The sequence below is a fragment of the Ictalurus punctatus genome, chromosome 12, assembly GCF_001660625.3.
Source record: "Ictalurus punctatus breed USDA103 chromosome 12, Coco_2.0, whole genome shotgun sequence".
Lineage (NCBI taxonomy): Eukaryota > Metazoa > Chordata > Actinopteri > Siluriformes > Ictaluridae > Ictalurus > Ictalurus punctatus.
This window is the reverse complement of record NC_030427.2, coordinates 29,913,846-29,936,210: the sequence shown is the minus strand read 5'-3', so window position 1 is coordinate 29,936,210 and position 22,365 is coordinate 29,913,846. Positions and strand designations below refer to the sequence as shown.

The following is a 22,365-nucleotide window of genomic DNA, read 5'->3' as shown; positions in this document are numbered from 1 at the left end:
CTAAACGTTAACAAGACCGAAAAACCCCACACACACATCTTCTCAAAACCGGAACGATCCGGTCTGTCTGAATGGCCTCCGTCTTCATGTTTGTTGTCCGTGTGTGGGTTCGGGTTTGGGATCAGCCGCTGTGCTGTGTCTGATGTGCGTGCGTGTGCTTGCTCTGCATCTGTGTGTGTGTGTGGGTGTGTTGTGGGTATGTTGTGGTTGGTTATTAAGGATGTACAAAAGCAGAAACTGGGAGGTGTGCGTTTTAAAGGCGCACCGAAACGCAACAAAGTCGCCGCTTCCCATAACGTCTAAGCTAACCGAGCACGTTCTAGCTCCGCCCAGATGCAGTAAACGTAACGGAACGAAGTGCCGCGTTATTGAAGAGTATTGAAACACGAGTTCTGTTTATTTAAACATAAACACGCTTGTAGTTTGCCAGCGTTAATTCCTCCGGAGCTCCTGTCACATTAGTATGATTAATTACAGCTGCTAAACAACAAACGTAAAAAATGTTTTGTCGTACCCATGGCAACGGCATTGTACGGATCTGATATTGCGATGTAGTGTATCGTACAGCCGGTTATCGTCATAGATACAGGAGGAAGCGGCGAGTTCATCTGGTTTCGCGGCGTATTTATTTATTTAGAGTGCTACACACTATGTTTTTGAAGTAGACAATATGCTAGGGCTGTTCTTGTTACCATAACAACAAGCTGTTGTTTACGCGCACGCTTTCAGAAGTTATCCGATTATGCAGGTAGATACGGTGGGAGTTTATATCCGATTACAGCCCTCCATCATGATGTCATATTTCCAGACGGCCGCTGGAAGCACCTGGGTTCAGCTCGGGAGGAGTAATCGGATTACTCGGTGCATGTACACCATTTAATCGGATCTCTTCGGTCTGTCTGTATCCGCCTGCACACGAGCACGATCGAGACGGAGCCTGATCCTACCTGATATTGTCCTTCGTAATCTGAATGAAGCAGGTGCGTCGCGTAGTCCGAACGTAATCTGATTAAAGTCCGATTCGTGTAAACCTGGTGTTTTTCCTCGTGATCAGATTACGTCATCGCTTTGTAAATGGCAGGAACGAGTTTGTCGCGGTTATAGGAGGTGCGGTTATGGGAGGTGCGGTTATGGGAGGTGCGGTTATGGGAGGTTCGCCAGGCGCCTGTAGAACAACGGGTTTAAGAATGTATGGTGTAGCGAATGTGTTTGATATTCACCTGGGACCCCCCCGGATCTAATCTAATATGGGATTGGTTTAGGTGATCCAGCTGTGCATGAGGTCATGGGTTTCTCTGAGGTGTTGGGGTTTCTTGTGCTCGGGTTAACACTGGGAACTGCTTTGTGTGTGTGTGTGAGAGAGAGAATGAGTGTGTGTGTGTGTGTGTGTGTGTGTGTGTGTGTGTGTGTATTTGCGCTTTTCCTACGCTAATCATAGGCAGTCGATGAGATGCTAAGCCACGGTGAGTCGTGCAGATTCCTCCCCCACTCTGCTCTCTGTCAGGTTTGGGATGTTGGTGCATCACTGTTTTATATCGTCACTATGCTGAGTGTGTGTGTGTGTGTGTGTGTGTGTGTGTGTGTGTGTGTGTATTGGCTGTGTGTGTGTGACCTCTAGGGGGAGCTTGAGAAGCAGCTCCTGCAGGCTAACCCCATCCTCGAGGCCTTTGGAAACGCCAAAACGGTCAAGAACGACAACTCGTCGAGATTCGTAAGAGCCTCACTGTGACCCGGTTTAACACGGCTGTGTGTTTCGCTTTGATCTGAAGATGTTTCCTGTTCCTGTTTTCCTTTTCCAGGGGAAATTCATCAGAATCAACTTCGACGTTAACGGTTACATCGTCGGCGCCAACATCGAGACCTGTATCCTTTCACTGATTCACGTCGTTTTTCCCCTCCTCCGCTAATCGCTTTCCCGTCAGTCGAAATCGTTAGTGATGTGCGGAAGTCCACATAGAGGCCCTGATTGTGTAAAGTGGGCGCGGCTAATCTTGGGTGGAGCTTCATCCTGGCCAGTTGTGAAGCTGATAGAATGCCATCACAGCATTTGTCAAAACCATAGTTGTGTGTGTGTTTGTTTTTTTGTTGTCTCCCCCCCCCCCCCCCCCCCCGTCATTTGAACAGACTAGCGAGGCAAAGCTAGCCTAGCAGGTGTGCTCATTAAAATATTAGGCCACGCCCAGTCAGAAAGATTCAAAATGAAATGCTGCTCAAGCAACAGCAGGTCTGATTTATTTATTTATTTATTTAGTTATTTTTGAAGAACATTACTTCTTATAATAACCATAAAAAAATGTATTGCCTGCAGCTGAGCGCAAAAGTTTGCACGCCTTTGCTTTGCAGGAAGCCGTCGGCAGCAGACGTAAACTGTAGCTGTGTCTCGAACCCCGTACTCGAGTACGGTTTTTGAGTCTCGAAAAAAAAGTCTCGACAAACATGTGCCCAAACAGTTGCTCCGAAATCGCTAGTCGTTTCGGCTCAGGCTCGCCCCCTAGTGGACGTGGACACGTGAAGCTGTCGGATGCACGCGAGGTTACGTTCCTTAACCAGCGCTCTCTCAGACCTGCTGGAGAAATCCCGCGCTATCCGCCAGGCCAGAGAGGAGAGAACCTTCCACATTTTCTACTACATGCTCACCGGAGCTGGCGACAAACTACGCAGTGAGTTTCCTTCCAGAACCTTCCGAAGCCCGCAGTCCTTCAGACGAACATGGAGTGAACGTCTCCGTGGCATGCTGTTATGGGAAAATACTCAACGATGAGACGGGTCACTGTTACTACCCCGAGTCAAGTATTTTCCTGTAATAGTAGATCCTGGAGCGTTTTATTCCTCTTGTACCACAGCAACGTCAGTGATTACGACTTTTATCTATTAAGCAGTGACGTCATACTTTCTTTTTTTTATCCGTTTATTTGTGCATTTAATGCCATGAAACAGGAGTTTAATGAAATGAGATTTTACTGCAAAATGAGCAAGCAACTGTGTCCACGTCACAAAATCCCTTTATGTCGTTAACTAGCGCCTCCTGCTGGATATTTCAATAGTCAGATGTGTTTAACCATGTGCTTTCAACAGAGGCTGCAGACTCTTTGTGGAACACAGTTTGGTGTGTGTGTGTGTGTTTATATACAGTGGCAAGAAAAAGTATGTGAACCTTTTGGAATTTCATGTTTTTCTGAATAAATTTGTCATAAAAGGTGATCTGATCTTCATCTAAGTCAGGGGTATTGACAAATATAATGTGTCTAAAATAATAACACAAAATAAATTCTGATCTCTCATGTCTTTGAGAACAACCAAAAAAACCTCATAGTGGTTGTGGAAAAAGTATGTGAACCCTTGAGTTAATGACCTGAAAAAAGCCAATTGGAGTCAGGCCCCTCAAACTTTTGGAGTTTGCTCTGCACAAGAAGCACACGCTTGTGTGAGCCATGCCTCGCCAAAAAGAGCTTTCAGAGGATCTACGAGCAAGAATTGTTTATTTACATAAAGCTGGAAAGGGTCACAAAGTGATTTCAAAGACTTTACAAACTCACCAGTCTACAGTTAGGCAGACATTCTACAAATGGAGACACTTTGGGACTGTTGCTACTCTACCAAGAAGTGAAAATGACACCAAGAGCACAACGAAGACTCGTCAATGAGGTAAAGAAACAACCCCGAATGACAGCCGAAGATTGAAGGCATCATTGGAACTGGCTAACATCTCTGTTCATGAGTCTACGATATGTAAAACATTGAACAAGCAGGGTATCTACGGCAGGACACCACGAAGGAAGCCACTGCTTACTAAAAAGAACATTGCTGCACGCCTGAAGTTTGCAAAAGAGCACATGGACACTCCACAGCGGTATGGGCAAAATGTTTTGATGAAACTAAGATTGAACTATTTGGAAAAACCACACAGCACTACATCTGGTGTAGAAAGGGCACGGCATATCATCATGAAAACATCATCCCAACTGTAAAGTACGGTGGAGGAAACATCATGATCTGGGCTTGCTCTGCTGCATCAGGGCCCGGCCAGCTTGCAGTCACTGAGGGAAGTTGAATTCCCGAGTATATCAGACAATTCTTCAGGATAATGTGAGAGTCTGTACGTCAGCTGAAACTGTGTAGACGTTGGGTGATGCAACAGGACAACGACCCAAAACACCAGAGCAAGTCCACAATAGAACGGCTTCAGAAAAACAAACTCCGCCTTTCGGAGGGGTGGAGTCAGAGCCCAGACCTCAACCCAATAGAGATGCTGTGGAATGACTTGAAGAGAACCGTACACATGAGACGTCCCAAGAATATGACGGAGCTAAAGCAGTTCTGCAGGAAGAATGGGCTAAAACTCCTCCTGAACCATGTGCAGGTCTGATCCACAGCTACAGGAAGTGCCTGGTTGAGGTTATTGCTGCCAAGGGGGGGTCAACCATTTATTAATTCTAAGGGTTCACTTACTTTTTCCACTGCCATTTATAATGTTGAATGAGTGTGTTCAATAAAGACATGAGGGGTCAGAATTTATTTTGTGTTATTTTAGACACATTATATTTGTCAATACCCCTGACTTAGATGATCACATCACATTTTATGACAAATTTATTCAGAAAACCATGAAATTCCAACAGGTTCACATACTTTTTCTTGCCACTGTATATATATTACATATTTACACATATATTTTGGACATCAGTGATCACCACCGCTCTTCCTCGAGATCTCTCTTCCTGCAGCTTTCGTCTCCAACCAAAAACTCGCCTGTTTTAGCTGATCAAGTACTTCTTAAGGCAAAGATTAGATGGTCTTTAGAAGTCTAAGAGCCATAGCTCGGATCAGATTTTATACTTTTTTGTTTATTCTAACTGACGTGTGTGTGTGTGTGTGTGTGTGTGTGTGTGTGTGTGTGTAGATGAACTGTGTCTGGAGGGCTATAACAAGTATCGCTTCCTGTCCAATGGAAATGTGACCATCCCTGGACAACAGGACAAAGACCTGTTCACTGAGACCCTGGAGGCCATGCGCATCATGAGCATCCCCGAGGACGAGCAGATCGGTGAGAGGAACGCACACACACACACACACACACACACACACGCTTAGAACTCTGTAAAGGTGTATTAAATTATTAATGCACCATGTCCTGTATTCTAGACTCGTTTTAAGATGATAATAAAGGGGTCGATCTGATCAGGTATAATTGAACCTCTGGTATTTAAATATTAAATGGGGGGGAAAGAGAGAAATTTTAAAAAAGGAAGTTAAACCTATATACTGAACATGTACTGACATTCTGTCTCGTAAAATATTTTAGCCACTAACATCAAACTCGCTGACACTTACTTTTTACAAGGGGGCTTTTACTAAAAGGAAAATAGGAGTATAAAATATCATATTTCATAATCAATAAATGAATTTTGTCATGTATTCTCTATATTAACTGTGTGTGTGTTGCAGGTCTGCTGCGTGTCATCTCCTCTGTCCTGCAGCTGGGGAACATCAGCTTTAAGAAGGAGCGTCACTCGGACCAAGCCTCCATGCCTGATGATACAGGTGATATATCTCAGAATCCCAGCATTACCTTCAGAGTGGGCGTGGCCACATATTCGAACGACTCTGTTTGGGTATATTTAAATCTGTGGCTCTCTGTTTACACAGGATTTACATGAGATTAGCCCCGCCCACTTGAGTTTCATACACATCTCTGTCGTAATCTTGGGACTTTAATACTAACTCTCCCCTCCGTCTGTTTTTTTTTTTTCTTCTTCTTTCTCCCCTCCAGCGGCGCAGAAGGTGTGCCACCTGATGGGCATGAACGTGACGGACTTCACCCGGGCCATCCTGAGTCCCCGCATCAAGGTGGGCCGGGACTACGTGCAGAAGGCGCAGACGCAGGAGCAGGCGGAGTTCGCCGTGGAGGCTCTGGCCAAAGCCACGTACGAGAGGATGTTCCGTTGGCTCGTCATGCGCATCAACAAAGCCCTGGACAAGACCAAGCGCCAGGGCGCGTCCTTCATCGGCATCCTGGACATCGCCGGCTTCGAGATCTTCGAGGTACTGACAAGGGTTCTGGATCCTTTCCGGTGCGGCCGTGTTGTGGAAGCGCGACGGAGTGTTCTAAAGAGTCCTCTTTTTATTTAATCTTTTTTTCAGCTGAACTCCTTCGAGCAGCTGTGCATCAACTACACCAATGAGAAGCTGCAGCAGCTCTTCAACCACACCATGTTCATCCTGGAGCAGGAGGAGTACCAGCGCGAGGGCATCGAGTGGAGCTTCATCGACTTCGGCCTCGACCTGCAGCCCTGCATCGACCTCATAGAGAAGCCTGTAAGTCCGAAGCCCGAGCGCTTTGACCCCGTTTACGCACGGCTAGACGCTCGCGTCCGGCGCTGTTTCATTCACCACTGCGGATTGATTATTTATTTTGACTAGGAAGGTTGCCAGATTTGCCATAAACAATCCTAGATCACTTCAGACCAGTTGTTAGTCGAACTGTAAACATCAGTGGAGTGTTTAGTTTATTCCCACAATCTAGTCACTTAAACCCTCAGCAAAAACGCCGCCTTCATGGAAAGTCTTTTTTATTTATTTATTTATTTATTTATTTATTTATTTATTTTAAATACGGTCCCCTTCGAAACTATTAGACCGGCAAGACCAATTCATTATTTAATTCTTTTTTAATTTACCGAAGACATTCCAGAGTTTCAGCATTAATTTCCTAGTATTTACATGCAGATGCGTTAAGCGGCATAGAACCTAGCACGTCTTGTATCCGACCACAGAATTTGTAGGTGAGCAAAAATATTGGAACGTGTCAATCGTTAGACCTTAACCGAAGAGGAGACTGAAGGGAGAAACCCTCCGAAACATGCGGCAGTGGATAGAAAAGCCTGGAAAAGCAACATGCACAAAAAAAAGAAACGAACATCAATTTGGTGATGTCAGCGATTCTCCAGCTTCTCAGCAACGAATATTACCTGTTGTTTACTTCAAGACTGATCTGTTCTTATACTTTTGTTCGACCTAAAAATCCATTACAAAAGGTTTTGCAGGTCCAGGTGTAAATACCAGGGAATTAAAGTCTCGTCTCGTATCCGTCCTTTGATCTCGAACCCGAATGTCTGCGGTGTACAGTACGGAATAATGCATTGGCCTCGCCGTTCCAATAGTTTCGGAGCGGACCGTAGGCGTGAAAGTGGGCTTTGAAAAATAAAAATGGGGGGAAAAAAAAGTTCACTAATTCCATAGTGATGTCTTGGAATAGTCTTGTTCTTGAGGTGGTGTGTGTTTGTGTCTCCCCCTCGTGCGTGGGTGTTCCGCAGGCGAGTCCCCCGGGTATCCTGGCCCTGCTGGATGAGGAGTGCTGGTTCCCCAAAGCCACAGATAAGAGTTTTGTGGAGAAGGTTCTGCAGGAGCAGGGCACACACCCCAAATTCTTCAAACCCAAGAAACTGAAGGACGAGGCCGACTTCTGCGTCATCCACTACGCCGGAAAGGTACACGGGTGGGGGGTGGAAAGAGCGTCTGGGCAGATCTCCCGCGTCCACTGGATGTTTAAAGCGTGTTTAAAAATAAATAAATAAATAAAATAATAAACGTCTGGTTCTCAGGTGGACTACAAAGCTGACGAGTGGCTGATGAAGAACATGGACCCTCTGAACGATAACGTGGCGTCGCTGCTCAACCAGTCCACTGATAAGTTTGTGTGTGAGCTGTGGAAGGACGGTGAGTGGAGGGCGGCGGAGACCGGGTTTCGGTGTTTTCTCAATTCCTCGAGTGGTGTATTTACTTTCCTTGTGAGATTCCTGATGCAGGTCGGACCACCACCGGGGTTTCATTTCGGTTATGTATTCCCCCATGCTGACTCTCTTTTCACATCTTCTCTTCGTTTTTCTGCCGTTCCTCTGTCCATCCCTCGTTCTCACGTCTTCTCTCCCGCTCCTCTGTGTCCGTCCTCACGTCCGTCCTCGTTTTGTTTTCGGCTCTCAGAGGTGCCGAGTTGTCAGAGAGCTTATTTTTATCAGCGTTTTCCTTTCCTCCATTCTGAGTCAGGTGACATCTTTCTGTTTACTTTTCTTTTCATTCTGTCCATCCTTTCTCTCTCCCGTTCCCCCCGCCCTCCGCTCTTCGTTCTCTTTATGTCTATCCCGCTGGCTGTGGAGGTATTTCCTGTCTGACTGAATAGCGGGCGAATCGTTTTAAGTGTCTGTGCAAATCCACGACCGCTTTATTTATCGTTTGATCTGCGAAGTTTGTTTTTCCGCTCGTCACGTACGGAGAAGATCCCGTTCCGGATAGAAAAGCAAGTCTTTCGTTTGTGACCCGACGAGCGCGAGTGAAAAGCGACACCGCCTCTGCGCTGTCGCTCGATCTCGTCAGTGGGAGGAGCCTCAGCGGGGGATGGCTTTTCAGAAGAGTGAAACGTTAACCGCTGTCGCGTTGCACGAAGTCCGCTTACGAATGCGAGATTTATAACGTCGCACGTTCACATCGACGTGTGATCACTTGTGACAGTAGATACCCTCCATTTTGAGTGTGTGTGTGTGCGAGTGTGTGTGCGAGTGACTGTTTCTCGGCCTGCGCTCATCTCTCTTCCTCTCTCCCTCTCTGTGTAATAGCGTGGTTGGGGCTCCCCTGCTCTTGGTCTTGGGTACTGCGGAGATGGGTATATAAACTGCATGGGTTTGCTTCTGTTTGACACACCGACCTGCACAGTACACACACACACACACACACACACACACACACACACACACACACACACACACACACACACGCAAGCGTGTAATCACACCACTGTGGAACTTGATTCATCATTCTAGGATCACTCTCACACACACGGTGCTGTTATGATGTGTTCAGGTCTGTACACACCAGGGATTGCACGTTGTTTGTGTGTTTAACGAGTCGACCCGTCATTTCAAATAAAATTAACACCGATGGAGGAACTGGCCGTACGCAGGCTACAGGTCACGTTTCCACTACGAATCCTTTTTTTAAATGTATTTATTTATTAAGTTTATCTAAGGAATGTACCCGTTCTGAAACTGCGCTCGCGTGGGGGAGATCCGCGTCCACAGAGCCCTCAGTACGGCTCGGTGAGCGGACTTCCTTTTACGTTTACGAAGCGTTCAGCTCCGACCTCGACGGCTCCCTAGCACCTGACCGGGGTCGCGTAACTAGACACGCGCTGTGTGAAAGCCCGCGTTCGCCGTCTGCGCCGGTGCAGAGGATCTCTTACACCTACTAGGATTTGGTTTTGGGGTTATTTAGCTTTTGAAGGACAACAGGAAGTACTGTGGAAGGAATCGCTTCAAGAGCAGGAGGGAGTTTGAGTTAAAAAAAATATTTTTTTTTTAAAAAACACACTTTCGCTCACGCCTCTACACTTCGAATAAAGCGATCGCAAAATGTTAATTCGGTTAAAGTTCCCAGATTAACAGCACGGATTATCTGCTTTCATTGTGTGCCTTTGTTTTTCCAGACAGTGTCGGCTAGTGAGTGTGTGCAATCCATAGTGTGTACACACACACACACACACACACACACACACACACATTCACACACTCTCTCTCTCACACACACACACACACACACACACACACTCACTCTCTGCATGGTTTAGACACTACATATAGTGTTAAACATTAGTTAGTATATTATCGAGATTTGTATTCACACACACACACACACACACACACACACACACACACTGCATTGAACTGAACTGGGTCATTTTTCCCCGTGTGTGTTTTCCCTTCACTTCACTGGCATTGTGTGATATCCCCCCCCCCCCCCATGTGTTTCCTGCCTCCTCGCTCCTCATCCTCACTCCCACTCGACCTCATCACACTGTGTGGTTGTGTGCGTTATCACCACTGTTCATGTGTTGTTGTTGTTGTTGTTGTTGTAGTGTATTAGCACCACTGGATTGTGGGTAAATTTGTGCTGCTCGTGGCTTCATGGGTAAACGAAGCTGCCTCGTGTACGTGGTGTTCATTCAGTTCTCGTGCCTCTCCCTCAGTGGACCGGATCGTGGGCTTGGATAAGGTGGCGGGAATGTCTGAGCTGCCCGGAGCCTTCAAGACCCGTAAGGGAATGTTCCGGACGGTGGGTCAGCTCTATAAGGAGCAGCTGTCCAAGCTGATGGCCACGCTGAGGAACACCAACCCCAACTTCGTGCGATGCATCATCCCAAACCACGAGAAGAAGGTACCGGAAACCGCATACCCCACCCCCCACGGCACATGGTCGGATAGACTGTGATGAATGAATATTAGTTTCTGTTTAATACTCACCATCACTCTGTGTGTGTGTCTGTCTCTCAGGCGGGTAAACTGGACCCTCACCTGGTTCTGGACCAGCTCCGGTGTAACGGTGTGTTGGAGGGGATCCGTATCTGCAGACAGGGCTTCCCCAACCGCATCGTGTTCCAGGAGTTCAGACAGAGGTGCGTACCCTGGAGAAAGCGTAGGCTTGGGGAAAGCGGTGCTGCGTGTTTCTCACCTGCAGTTAGCACACGTGTCATAGAGCTGAGGGGCATTTCTGCTTTCTGTCCCTTAGGTACGAGATCCTCACTCCCAATGCCATCCCCAAGGGCTTCATGGATGGAAAACAGGCCTGTGTGCTGATGGTAAGAGTTTACACACTGGCCTCAGGTCAGCTGTCACACTGCTTACTACAGCGTGCGTGTGTGACGCTCTGGGGTTTATACAGCAGACGAGTGTGTGTGTGTGTGTGTGTGTGTGTGTGTGTGTGTGTGTGTGTAACGGTCTGGGGTTTATACCGCAGACGAGTGTGTGTTAATGTGTTGTGTGTCGCGTGCTGGTGTGGTGATGTTATGACGGTAGACTACTCCAGTAATGACGGTGAAATTATTTGAAGTTGTGCTGAAAATCTCTTCAGTCCTTATAAAGTTAAACACACGCTTTAGACGTGTAAAATTCCTGAATAACGACGTCTGAAAGTAGATGGACTTGAATTCCCACTAACGAGATAAACACTGATCTGTAATACACGCTGTTTTAAATCCAGCACGGCAATCTGGAACATCTCCACTGATCTGAACGTTTCAGTCTTCTTCTGTGAATACAGTGATTATTCAATTATCCATCTCTCTCTCTCCTCTCTCTGTCTCTCTCTCTCACTCACTCCTCTCTCTCTCTCTCTCTCTCTCTCTCTCTCTCTCTCTCTCTCTCTCTCTCTCTCTCTCTCTCTCTCCTCTCTCTGTCTCCTCTCTCTTGCTCTCTCTGTCTCCTCTCTCTCTCTCTCTCTCTCCTCTCCTCTCCTCTCCTCGGTCCCCCCCCCCCATCAGATCAAAGCTCTGGAGCTGGACTCGAACCTGTACCGAATCGGACAGAGCAAGGTGTTCTTCCGGGCCGGAGTCCTGGCCCACCTGGAGGAGGAGCGTGATATGAAGATCACAGACGTCATCATCAGTTTCCAGGCCTGGTGCCGCGGCTACGTCGCCCGAAAGTGAGTGTCGAGACGCGGAGCAGAACTGAGAGTCACGTCGGTCCGGTTCAGTAGACCTGTATTTCAGGATACTCTCACTTCATGCGGACTTTAATCGTGAGCGTTGGGTTCTGTGTGCGAGTAGAACTCGGGCGCGTGGTGTTGAAAATAAATAAATAAGGAGGAACTGTTTATGAATGAGTATCGGTATATTCCACCCAAGTTTAGTTTCTGAAAATAATTGAAATTTTAAATAAATAAATAAAAACTTTTCACACCTGGACCAGAGTGAACACGTACTTCATCTGAAATATATTATGCAATACACAACACACCCTGATCTGCAAGGGCCTTCTCTAACTGTGTGTGTGTGTGTGTGTGTGTGTGTGTGTGTGTGTGTGTGTGTGTGTGTACGTTCTGCCATCAGGGCGTTTGCTAAGCGGCAGCAGCAGCTGACAGCCATGAGAGTGATCCAGAGGAACTGCGCTGCTTACCTCAAACTCAGGAACTGGCAGTGGTGGAGACTCTTCACTAAGGTGAAACCTCCAACACTGTGTGTGTGTGTGTGTGTGTGTGTGTGAGAGAGTGTGGCTGTGATTTTGTGATGGAGTGTGTTTGTGTAACCCGCTCTTCCTTGCTCTGTAGGTGAAGCCTCTGCTCCAGGTCAGCCGGCAGGAGGAGGAGATGCAGGCCAAAGATGAGGAGCTCCACAAAGTCCGTGAGAAACACGTGCAGGCTGAGAAACAGCTGGAGGAGCTGGAAGTCAAACACCAGCAGGTAACACACACACACACCACACACAAGAATTCAGAGCACCAGCCCTGCTGATGTTCCCTCACACGGTCACATCTCTCTGAGCGAAGGTTCTCTCTCTCTCTCTCTCTCTCTCTCTCTCTCTCTCTCTCTCTCTCTCTCTCTCTCTCTCTCTGTGGTTCATGTTCTCAGCTGAATGCGGAGAAGCTGGCACTACAGGAGCAGCTGCAGGCCGAGATGGACCTCTGCGCCGAGGCGGACGAGATGAGGAACCGGCTGGTGGCGAAGAAGCAGGAGCTGGAGGAGATCCTGCACGACCTGGAGGCTCGGGTGGAGGAGGAGGAGGAGAGAGCCAATCAGCTTCTAGCAGAGAAAAAGAAGATGCAGCAGAACATCACGGTACAGCATCACAGTGTTTCCTTGCGCCTCGAACCGAGCGCTCGGGTTCGTTTCCGTAAACGTCCGGCACACTGGCCGGACGAGACGAAGGTCGTTCCTGAGATGTTCCTGCTCCTCTCCTCTAGGATCTGGAGCAGCAGCTGGACGAGGAGGAGGCGGCCCGGCAGAAGCTGCAGCTGGAGCGCGTCACCATGGAGGCCAAAATGAAGAAGGTGGAGGAGGACGTCATGGTGCTGGACGACCAGAACAACAAGCTGAACAAGGTCAGTCCGAACGATTGTTGATTATTTATCAAATAATTCTTTATTATGGAAGGAGAAAAACGGTCCACTCGGGGAGGGGTGCTCTTGTAGGTACATCATTGCCTTGTGACAGCAACAAATCCCTATCTCCCCCCCCATTTATATGCATCTAACGTTGTGAACCATCCACGGTCGCTGTTACTACGGAGACGATGAGCGTGTGTGCGCGGCGCGAGTTTCTAAACTGGACGATGTTGTGTGGGTTTAACAGGAGAAGAAGCTGTTGGAGGAGAGAATCAGCGAGTTCACCACCAACCTGGCTGAGGAGGAGGAGAAATCCAAGAGCCTCCAGAAGCTGAAGAACAAACACGAGGCCATGATCACAGACCTGGAGGGTACGAGCGTGTGCAGATATGGTGTTGGACCCAGCAAGGATGGATTTCTGTATTATTGTGAATAAGTAATTAGTAAATTGACTCTGTGTGTTAGATCGTCTACGCCGGGAGGAGAAAATGAGGCAGGAGCTGGAGAAGAACCGCAGGAAGTTGGAGGGCGACTCCACCGAGCTTCACGATCAGATCGCTGAACTGCAGGCCCAGATCGCCGAGCTCCGAGCGCAACTCGCCAAGAAGGAAGAGGAGCTGCAGGAAGCGCTGGCCAGGTCTGAGCTGAAACCGCTCGTTTAGCATGACCTCATTAGCGTTATTAGCAAAGGCAGCGTGTTTACATCTCCATGCTTCTTGTAATGGGGGTAAGACGTCGTCGTGTTCATGTACACGAACACCTTCGTTAGTAATAAGTCGTGCTGACCAGGCTTGAAGATCTTCTCAAAATAAAAATTTTTCCGTAGTTTTTCTTGAAATAATTCATTCCTTCAAAGGTAGAACTAATCAAAGCATTGTATAACCGTTTCCTTTCGGCAGGATCGAGGAAGAGGCGGCGCAGAAGAACCTGGCCCAAAAGAAGATCCGTGAGCTGGAGGCTCAGCTGAGCGAGCTGCAGGAGGACCTGGAGCTGGAACGAGCCGCTCGCGCCAAGGCCGAGAAACACCGCCGTGACCTGGGAGAGGAGCTCGAGGCCCTGAAGACCGAGCTAGAGGACACACTGGACACCACTGCGGCTCAGGAGGCGCTCAGGTACTGCTACAGAGCCGCAATGGCTGACCACTGGAGCTGGGAGTATAACATGGGTAATGGGGTTAGAGCCACAATGGCTGACCACTGGAGCTGGGAGTACAACATGGGTGATGGGGTTAGAGCCAAAATGGCTGACACTGGAACAGAGATTCTAGGCAGTGGCTGTCCAGTGTGTTACCGCTCCAGCAGTGGATGCAAAATATAGAAGCACCATTACTCATTGGTTTGTCTCTGTGTGTGTGTGTGTGTGTGTGTATGTGCGCGCCAGGACGAAGCGAGAGACTGAGGTGAATCATCTGAAGAAGACTCTGGATGAAGAAGCCAAAAACCACGAGCAGATTGTGGCAGAGATGAGGCAGAAACACAGCCAGGCTTTCGATGAGCTCAATGAGCAGCTGGAGCAGTCCAAGAGGGTAACACACACACACACACACACACACACACACACACACACACACACCCCCACACACACACCTCTTCTACTATGGCTTTACATTGGATAAGAATGAGGGCAACTGCATGAGGACTACAGATGAAATGCCCGTATGCAGAGATTTCCCTTCACATACGCAGTGATCGTTCCTAACCGCTCTCCCCGCTCCCGTGCGTGTGCGTGCGTGTGTGTGTGTGTGCGTGTGTAGAACAAGGCGTCGGTGGATAAGATGAAGCAGACTCTGGAGTCGGAGCGTAACGAGCTGCAGATCGAGCTGCAGGGGCTGATGCAGAGTAAGGGAGAGTCGGAGCACCGCAGGAAGAAGGCCGAGGCTCAGGTGCAGGAGCTACAGATCAAGCATGCCGAGAGCGAGAAGCAGAGAGCAGAGCTGCTGGAGAAAGTGTCCAAGCTGCAGGTACACGGCTCTCAGAGTCTCACACACACACGGTGATTAGGCCATGATTCAGTCTAGAAGACGTTCACACTTATGGACTCGATTTAGTTAAATGTACACAAACACAGCTATGCATTTAAGTTTTTAGTCTTGGCCTTGCCCTTTTTTGAAATGAGTTTCGTCTGGTCGTTGAGTTGAAGTCCGTGCTGATCCGCTGTGGGTGTGTTCTGTAGACGGAGCTCGATAATGTCACCAGCGTGCTGAATGACGTGGAGGGAAAATCCATCAAGGCAGTCAAAGACTGCTCAGCTGTGGAGTCCCAACTGCAGGATGTCCAGGTATGAATTCATCTCACACACACACCTGTGATCATTAGTCCAACATGTCTAACAGTGAATGGGTCTTGTCACAAAGTGAGATGTGTTTGTGATTGTGTGTGTATGTGTGTGTAGGAGCTGCTCCAGGAGGAGACTCGTCAGAAACTGTCTCTCAACACACGGATGAGGCAGCTGGAGGATGATCAGAACAACCTGAGAGAACAGCTGGAGGAAGAGGAGGAGGCCAAGAGGAACATGGAGAAGCAGTTAATCACGACTCAGAACCAGGTACACTCCGGGGACTGTAGAGAGGAAGGTCACACGGGCCACTTTGGAACGGTGTTTAAACGAGTGAACCGTGCTGTAAACAAACCCAGTCCCCTCGACTCTGCTCTGTTTACGGTTTTAACATCCCCTTCTCCGTCTCCAGCTGGCTGAGATGAAGAAGAAGCTGGAGCAGGAGGCGGGTTCTCTGGAGAGCGCTGAGGAAGTGAAGAAGCGTCTGCAGCGCGACCTGGAGGCCGTCAGTCAGCGCATGGACGAGAGGAACCTGGCCTACGACAAACTGGACAAGACCAAGACCCGTCTGCAGCAGGAGCTGGACGACCTGCTGGTGGACCAGGACCATCTGAGGCAGATCGTCTCCAACCTGGAGAAGAAGCAGAAGAAGTTTGACCAGGTGTGTGTGTGTGTGTGTGTGTGTGTGTGTGTGTGTGTGTGTGTGTGTGTGTGTGTGTGTGTGTGTGTGTGTGTACACGTGCGAATCCAGGAATTCTTCACTTTACACCAGCGTCTGAACAACTGCTGCATCATCGTCATCATCTCCATGACAGATTAGTCCTGATGTGGTTTCCTCAACATTCTGATTTTAGAGCGAGAGATGGAGAGAAAGACTGGAGTAAGTGGAAGAGAGAGGGAGGGGGAGTGAGAGAGAGAAAATGAAGAGAGAGGAAGATGGAGGCAGATAAATAGTTGGAGGGAGTGAGAGATGGAGATTAAAAGAAAGACGGAGAGAAAGAGGAAGATCGCATTCTGATGCTGTATTACTATCTGTCTTACTGTGTGTGTGTGTGTGTGTGTAGATGCTGGCGGAGGAGAAGACCATCTCCAGTCGCTATGCTGAGGAGCGTGACCGGGCTGAAGCCGAGGCTCGAGAGAAGGAGACGCGCGCCCTCGCTCTGACCCGTGAACTCGAGACCTTGTCCGACCTGAAGAACGAGCTGGAGCGAGCCAACAAGGCGCTCCGGACCGAGATGGAGGACCTCGTCTCCTCCAAGGACGACGTCGGCAAGAGCGTAAGATCCCGCCGCCGCCGCACCGCTCACGTCCGACCTTAAACTGTGTAATAAATGCGGTCGGCTCACGGAGGCGCTGTGTCTCCCCCGTCCCCCCAGGTGCACGAGCTGGAGAAGTCAAAGCGTGGCATGGAGCAGCAGCTGGAGGAGATGCGCACACAGCTGGAGGAGCTGGAGGACGAGCTGCAGGCCACCGAGGACGCCAAGCTGCGACTGGAGGTCAATATGCAGGCCATGAAGGCTCAGTACGAGCGCGACCTGGCCGGCCGAGACGAGATGGGCGAGGAGAAGAAGAGGCAGCTCGTCAAGCAGGTACGCACGGTCGCCGAACTCCGCACTGACGCGCCCCGAGTTGTGTGTTTGTGGTGCGTTGTGGGTAACTCGCTCTCCGCTGTCAGGTGCGGGAGATGGAGCTGGAACTGGAAGACGAGCGGAAGCAGCGCTCCGTCGCCGTGGCGGCACGCAAGAAGATGGAGCTGGACCTGAAGGAGCTGGAGGCCGCCATCGACCAGGCCAACAAGAACCGAGACGAGGCTCTCAAACAGCTCAAGAAACTGCAGGTACACAGCATCGAGCCAACCTGAGAGAGCGCGCGGATTGCTCCGACTCGGCTGCTAAACTGTGTGTGTGTGTGTGTGTGTGTGTGTGTGTGTGTGTGTGTGTGTGTGTGTGTAGGCTCAGATGAAGGACCTGCTGCGGGAGCTGGATGAGATGCGTCTCTCCAGAGAGGAGATTCTGGCTCAGAGCAAAGAGAACGAGAAGAAGATCAAGAGCATGGAGGCAGACATGATCCAACTGCAGGAGGTACGCAAATGCACGCGCATGCAAACACACACACACACGCGCGCACACACACACATTCTCACTGTGTGTGTGTGTGTGTGTGTAGGAACTGGCTGCAGCAGAGCGGGCGAAGAGACAGGCTCAGCAGGAGAGAGACGAGCTGCAGGACGAGATCAACAACCAGAACAGCAAGAAGTAAGTACACACACACACACATTGTGACAAGGTACAAATGTGCAAATGAATACATGATGGAGTTTGTGTTAATCTTTTTGGAGTTTCTACCTGAAGGTCTGAGTGTGTGAGACGTGTGACAGAAACCCTAATCCATGTGTTGTGTAGGGTGCGATTTGTTAAAGAAAAATCTCTCTCTCTTTTTGTGTGTGTGTGTGTGTGTGTGTGTGTATGTGTGTGTGTTTCAGCGCTCTGACGGTGGAGGAGAAGCGGCGGCTGGAGGCTCGCATCGCTCAGCTGGAGGAGGAGCTGGAGGAGGAACAGAACAACACCGAACTGGTCAACGATCGTCTGAAGAGAACCTTGCTGCAGGTGAGCCACCGTTTCTCAGCTTCTCACCCGTCGCCTGCTCAGATCCCAGAGCCCGGAATGCTTCATCTATAGAGAACCTGGCAGCCATTTTGGATGTTTAAAACAAAGAAAGAAAAAAGACTCCAGTTCTCTCGTTCTCCAGTTCCTTTGACCCATTACTTCTGCACAACCTCTCACTCGCTTCCTCTGTGTGTGTGACACACACTCTCTCTCTCTCTCTCTCTCTCTCTCTCTCTCTCTCTCTCTCTCTCTCTCTCTCTGTCTCTGTCCCAGTCGGACCAGTTCAATGTGGAGCTGACAGCCGAGCGCAGCACCGCCCAGCGCCTGGAGGGGGCGCGCTCACAGATGGAGCGCCAGAACAAGGAGCTGAAGCTGAAGCTGACCGAGCTGGAAGGAGCGGTGAAGAGCAAATACAAGGCCTCTATCGCCGCCCTGGAGGCCAAAATCGCACAGCTCGAAGAACAGCTGGATATCGAGACCAGGTCACATCACATGACCGACCGACTTTCCTAATGAGCTACCAAGCACTAGCTGTGTCTAATAAGCATTTTGAGGGTTTTTTTCCTGTGCTTTATAATTGGTGTGTGTGTGTGTGTTTAGAGAGAGGCAGGCAGCCACCAAACTGGTGCGTCGTTCAGAGAAGAAGCTGAAGGAAGTCATTCTGCAGGTGGATGACGAGAGACGTAACGCCGACCAGTACAAAGACCAGGTATGTTACACTGTACATTACACACACTTCACGCCACGAGTAGCTTAGTGGCGTATTAACAGCGTGAGGTTTTATCAGTGACGTCATTGCGAGAACATTTGGAAGAAATATCGAGCGGAGTGGATCTCTGGCTCACGAGCTGTGCGTGTCCTGCTGCAGATGGAGAAGGTGAACAGCCGTATGAAGCAGCTGAAGAGGCAGCTGGAGGAGGCCGAGGAGGAGGCGCAGAGAGCCAACGCCAACCGCAGGAAACTGCAGAGAGAGCTGGAGGACGCCACCGAGTCGGCCGACGCCATGAACCGCGAGGTCTCCTCGCTCAAGAGCAAGCTCCGGTAACGCTTCGTCCCAAACCACACGTCACGCCCCTTCATCTCGCACCTCGCTCACATGCCCCCCATACCCCAGGGTTACAATTCGTTCTTAAACTTCTAAACGAGTCGAGGTGTCCTCAAAGAACGTTCCAGTTGCTAGCTAAATCTCTACCTGCTAATCAGATCATTCGCTGTTAGCGCCACTGAGTTCTGGATTCTGATTGGTCAGGTGTTGATTCGTGTCGATGGTGATCTTTAGAATGATCTGATTGCCGCAGGTCTGGTGTCATTTCTGAAACTTACAGACCGCCGCTTTAAAATGTCTGATGTCTTTGTGATGTAAACTAGCCTGTTTATGCCATTCCTCTTACTGTGTTTGTGTGTGTGTGTGTGTGTGTGTGTGTGTGTGTGTGTAGACGTGGAGACCTGCCCTTCACTACTATGCGCCGTATCGTCAGCCGTGTAGGCGTCGAAAGCGACGAAGAGCCTGACGGCAAGACCGAAGCTCCTGAACCCAAACCAGAGTGAACAAAAGAGAACAGTGCCGCCTGCTGGCTGTAGTGATGAACTGCAGCACTTTCACTCTCTCTTTCTCTCTCACCCACACACACACACATACATATATATACATGCATATAATAGACCATAATGTCTACTGGGATTCAGATTTAATTTGTTAGTGCCATAACACACACACACACACACACACACACACACACACACACACACACACACACACACACAGTAACGCTGACAATCAGTACTCCAGTTCATAGTCACTCATCCGAGGACCAAATGATCTTTTCGTTGCGTGTATTCACCAGGGTTTCGAAGACGGGGACGATATTTTTATAAGGAGCCGTTCCTCCTCTTCTCCTAGGCTTGTGTCTCGATCTATTTTTCTAATTGAAGTCACAGGATAGAAGAAGTTTTCAAATAAGATGGGGCACAAAAATAAATAAATAAATAAATAAATAAAAACCTAGGTGTCGTTCTCTATAGAAATGTATTTTATTCTGAAGTTTTTATAACGGTGTGAGGATGAAAGTATACGACTCGTTTATGATAACTGCTGCATCCTCTCTCTCTCTCTCTCTCTCTCTCTCTCTCTCTCTCTCTCTCTCTCTCTCTCGCCTGGACAGTGTATCTGCGCACACTTTGACGACCTTCCATGTGTAGCTCATGCTTTATCTCGACCGAGCACGGAGAATATTAGAGATGTGCACTGTAATAACCAGTAAGAGTACACACGTCTCTGCACTGAGCAATATAGTGATTTATAATAAACACCACTGACGGAGTGAGGTGGAAGAGGAACACACACACACCCACTCGTAGATTAAAGCCACTGTGCACTATAAGCCTTAAAGTCATGTACGTCCTACTCCTCGGGCTCGGACTCGTCCTCTCCTCCGCTGATCTGTGTGTGGTTTCCTACACGAGTGCCGGGGGAAGTTGGGGTGGAGGGCAGATTTATTCTTTCTCGGCACACTGTATTCGCTCTCGAGGCACTCTTTGTTTTGTTTTTGTTTATTGGTATGTCAACACGGTGTAGTTTGATAAGGTTTCTGCTCATGGTGTAGCGACGTGCCCGGCTTCAGCTTACTCGCTCGCACTGCTGGGAAGTGAGAGGAATTTATTATTACCGTCGTTGACCTATGACTGGCTAATGAGGCTCTCGCTCTCGACATAAGGAAATGGTTAAACTGAGAAAAATGCTCCTTTTTGTATTTCTTTCCCTGCAACTCGTAATGAATCTCCAGAGACACAGAGTTGTGAACTTGTTGGTATTATGCAAATAAACATGGCTTTCTGAAAGGCTACAGTGGACCGTTTGGTTCTTCATTTCAAAAACGTGTGTGAGACTTTCTGACCTTCATTCTATTTCATGTTGTGTACACTACAGTAGATCATGATGGTTTGTTTGTTAATGAGGGGGGGGGGACTGGACCTCCAGCCTGCCTCTCACTCACTGCACATGAAGAACAATCATCTTTTCATTTAGATCAATGAAGGGTGCTTCTATAAATAAACACGTGCCGTATCAGATGGTTTACACTAGGTGTGTTCAAGCTGGTGTGGCTGCAGGTCCTCATTTATAGAACTCTAGCTGGAATTAAAGACTACAGACACATTCGATACTTGCACATCATCCTCATCATCATCATCATCATAAAGGGGCCAAGCACCAAAGGAGCAGCAAGCACGACGCTGAGCCTGAAGAACACGAAGAGGAGAAATAGAATGTACCTGAATGAATAAACGATAGCTTCAGAAGCACAGTTGAGAATAAGATTGAACAGGAAATTAACAGATCAGCACCATTGTACTCACTAGGGATAAATTTATAAATGTAAAACGTATGTCCTGAGTTTATAGATTTCTGTAAAGCTGCTTTGGGACAATGTCCACTGTTAAAAGGACTATACAAATAAAATCAAACTGAATTGAATGTAGGGGGTGGGGTCTTTCTCTCACTTGTTTAAAAAAAATAGAAAATTAACTGCTTTATAGCATTTTACAAACTCTGGCTTGGTCAAATCCTTTTTTTTTTTTGCAGACTTTTATTTGGAAAAACCCCACTGCTTCAAAATGATCTTAAACATGGAATATGTTCCCTTACATGTAGAAACAGCCGTTTAAAGAACAACAGCTGAAACTAATCAGGTTTAGTTTTACCGGACACTTCCGGTTTTAAACTCTGGGTGTCGCTGTAGTCGAACAAATGTTTAACAAACGAACAAAACAAGTACAGAAAATTAAATTTATGAGATTATTACGTCTACAGTCATGGAACAGAGTTTTGGGGGGGGGCTAAAGAGAAATAAACTAAACACAGGAGATTACACTTGTGCTGGTTATGTGAATGTTTTTACATTACAAGTGCCCAATAACTCAAGATCTGAATGGTAAAAAGTTTTGAAATTTGGCACATTGATGCTACAAGATACGAGTAACTCCCACACCACAAATGGCCCACATGAGCCCATAGGTGGCGCTACAGGCCAATAAAGGACCAATAAAGTCTGCCATGTTAGATTTTCCAGTACACTGAAAATCCGTCCAATACTACAAAAATCCTCTCCTCATGAACAGTAGATCCAATTGACTGTGGTACATATGTGTGGGATACATGTCTTTCTGCATAGTGCTAAGCAAGAAGGAATCAAATAAAAAATGGCCGAACTGTTTACATATTGGTGAATCGACAACTGTTGTATTTCTCATGTACATAAATCCATGGAAATTTAACCCATGGACTTGATCTGTGCCACACACAAAGAGGGCACTACAGTATGTTACCATGTGCGATGGCAACCTCATATCTCCCAAAACAATCACATTAAATTAAAAGAAATATTATCTTCGATAATCTGCTACATTATGTTGCAATATCTTTTATCGTCCGCTAGATGGCGCTGTTTGTCTTAGATCGGGCCAACGGAATAAAGCAGGAATCAGCAGGAATAAATTCAAAATATTGTTGAAGTAGTGCTGTGTCAGCACGAAGTCATTCTCCAAAGTTCTCAATGACTCCTGATTTTTCTCTACGATGATCATTTGTGGAAAACTACAAAAACGGACTTAAAATATGCCACTGA

The 22,365-nt window shown here is 48.1% G+C and overlaps 1 protein-coding gene across 3 annotated transcripts in view; it reads left to right on the top strand.

Annotated features, from left to right (window-relative positions):
* The window catches only part of myh9b (myosin, heavy chain 9b, non-muscle), a 45,001-nt gene extending 24,415 nt beyond the window's left edge, over positions 1–20,586 (top strand). For all 3 annotated transcript variants that reach the window (XM_017481571.3, XM_053684726.1, XM_053684728.1), the window contains 35 exons: positions 1,619–1,711; positions 1,800–1,863; positions 2,562–2,660; positions 4,901–5,044; positions 5,446–5,541; positions 5,771–6,042; positions 6,142–6,315; positions 7,314–7,487; positions 7,602–7,716; positions 10,016–10,203; positions 10,320–10,441; positions 10,555–10,624; positions 11,306–11,466; positions 11,873–11,981; positions 12,091–12,222; positions 12,391–12,597; positions 12,723–12,860; positions 13,111–13,234; positions 13,329–13,500; positions 13,763–13,975; positions 14,244–14,388; positions 14,617–14,823; positions 15,036–15,140; positions 15,255–15,407; positions 15,550–15,798; positions 16,202–16,414; positions 16,514–16,726; positions 16,813–16,974; positions 17,090–17,218; positions 17,304–17,392; positions 17,620–17,743; positions 18,017–18,225; positions 18,344–18,452; positions 18,612–18,784; positions 19,180–20,586. In XM_017481571.3, the coding sequence (XP_017337060.1) occupies positions 1,619–1,711; positions 1,800–1,863; positions 2,562–2,660; positions 4,901–5,044; positions 5,446–5,541; positions 5,771–6,042; positions 6,142–6,315; positions 7,314–7,487; positions 7,602–7,716; positions 10,016–10,203; positions 10,320–10,441; positions 10,555–10,624; positions 11,306–11,466; positions 11,873–11,981; positions 12,091–12,222; positions 12,391–12,597; positions 12,723–12,860; positions 13,111–13,234; positions 13,329–13,500; positions 13,763–13,975; positions 14,244–14,388; positions 14,617–14,823; positions 15,036–15,140; positions 15,255–15,407; positions 15,550–15,798; positions 16,202–16,414; positions 16,514–16,726; positions 16,813–16,974; positions 17,090–17,218; positions 17,304–17,392; positions 17,620–17,743; positions 18,017–18,225; positions 18,344–18,452; positions 18,612–18,784; positions 19,180–19,291 (5,259 nt within the window). In that variant the 3' untranslated portion in view covers positions 19,292–20,586. The remainder of the gene's footprint in view (positions 1–1,618; positions 1,712–1,799; positions 1,864–2,561; positions 2,661–4,900; positions 5,045–5,445; positions 5,542–5,770; positions 6,043–6,141; positions 6,316–7,313; positions 7,488–7,601; positions 7,717–10,015; positions 10,204–10,319; positions 10,442–10,554; positions 10,625–11,305; positions 11,467–11,872; positions 11,982–12,090; positions 12,223–12,390; positions 12,598–12,722; positions 12,861–13,110; positions 13,235–13,328; positions 13,501–13,762; positions 13,976–14,243; positions 14,389–14,616; positions 14,824–15,035; positions 15,141–15,254; positions 15,408–15,549; positions 15,799–16,201; positions 16,415–16,513; positions 16,727–16,812; positions 16,975–17,089; positions 17,219–17,303; positions 17,393–17,619; positions 17,744–18,016; positions 18,226–18,343; positions 18,453–18,611; positions 18,785–19,179) is intronic.
* The last annotated feature ends 1,779 nt before the right edge of the window (positions 20,587–22,365 follow it).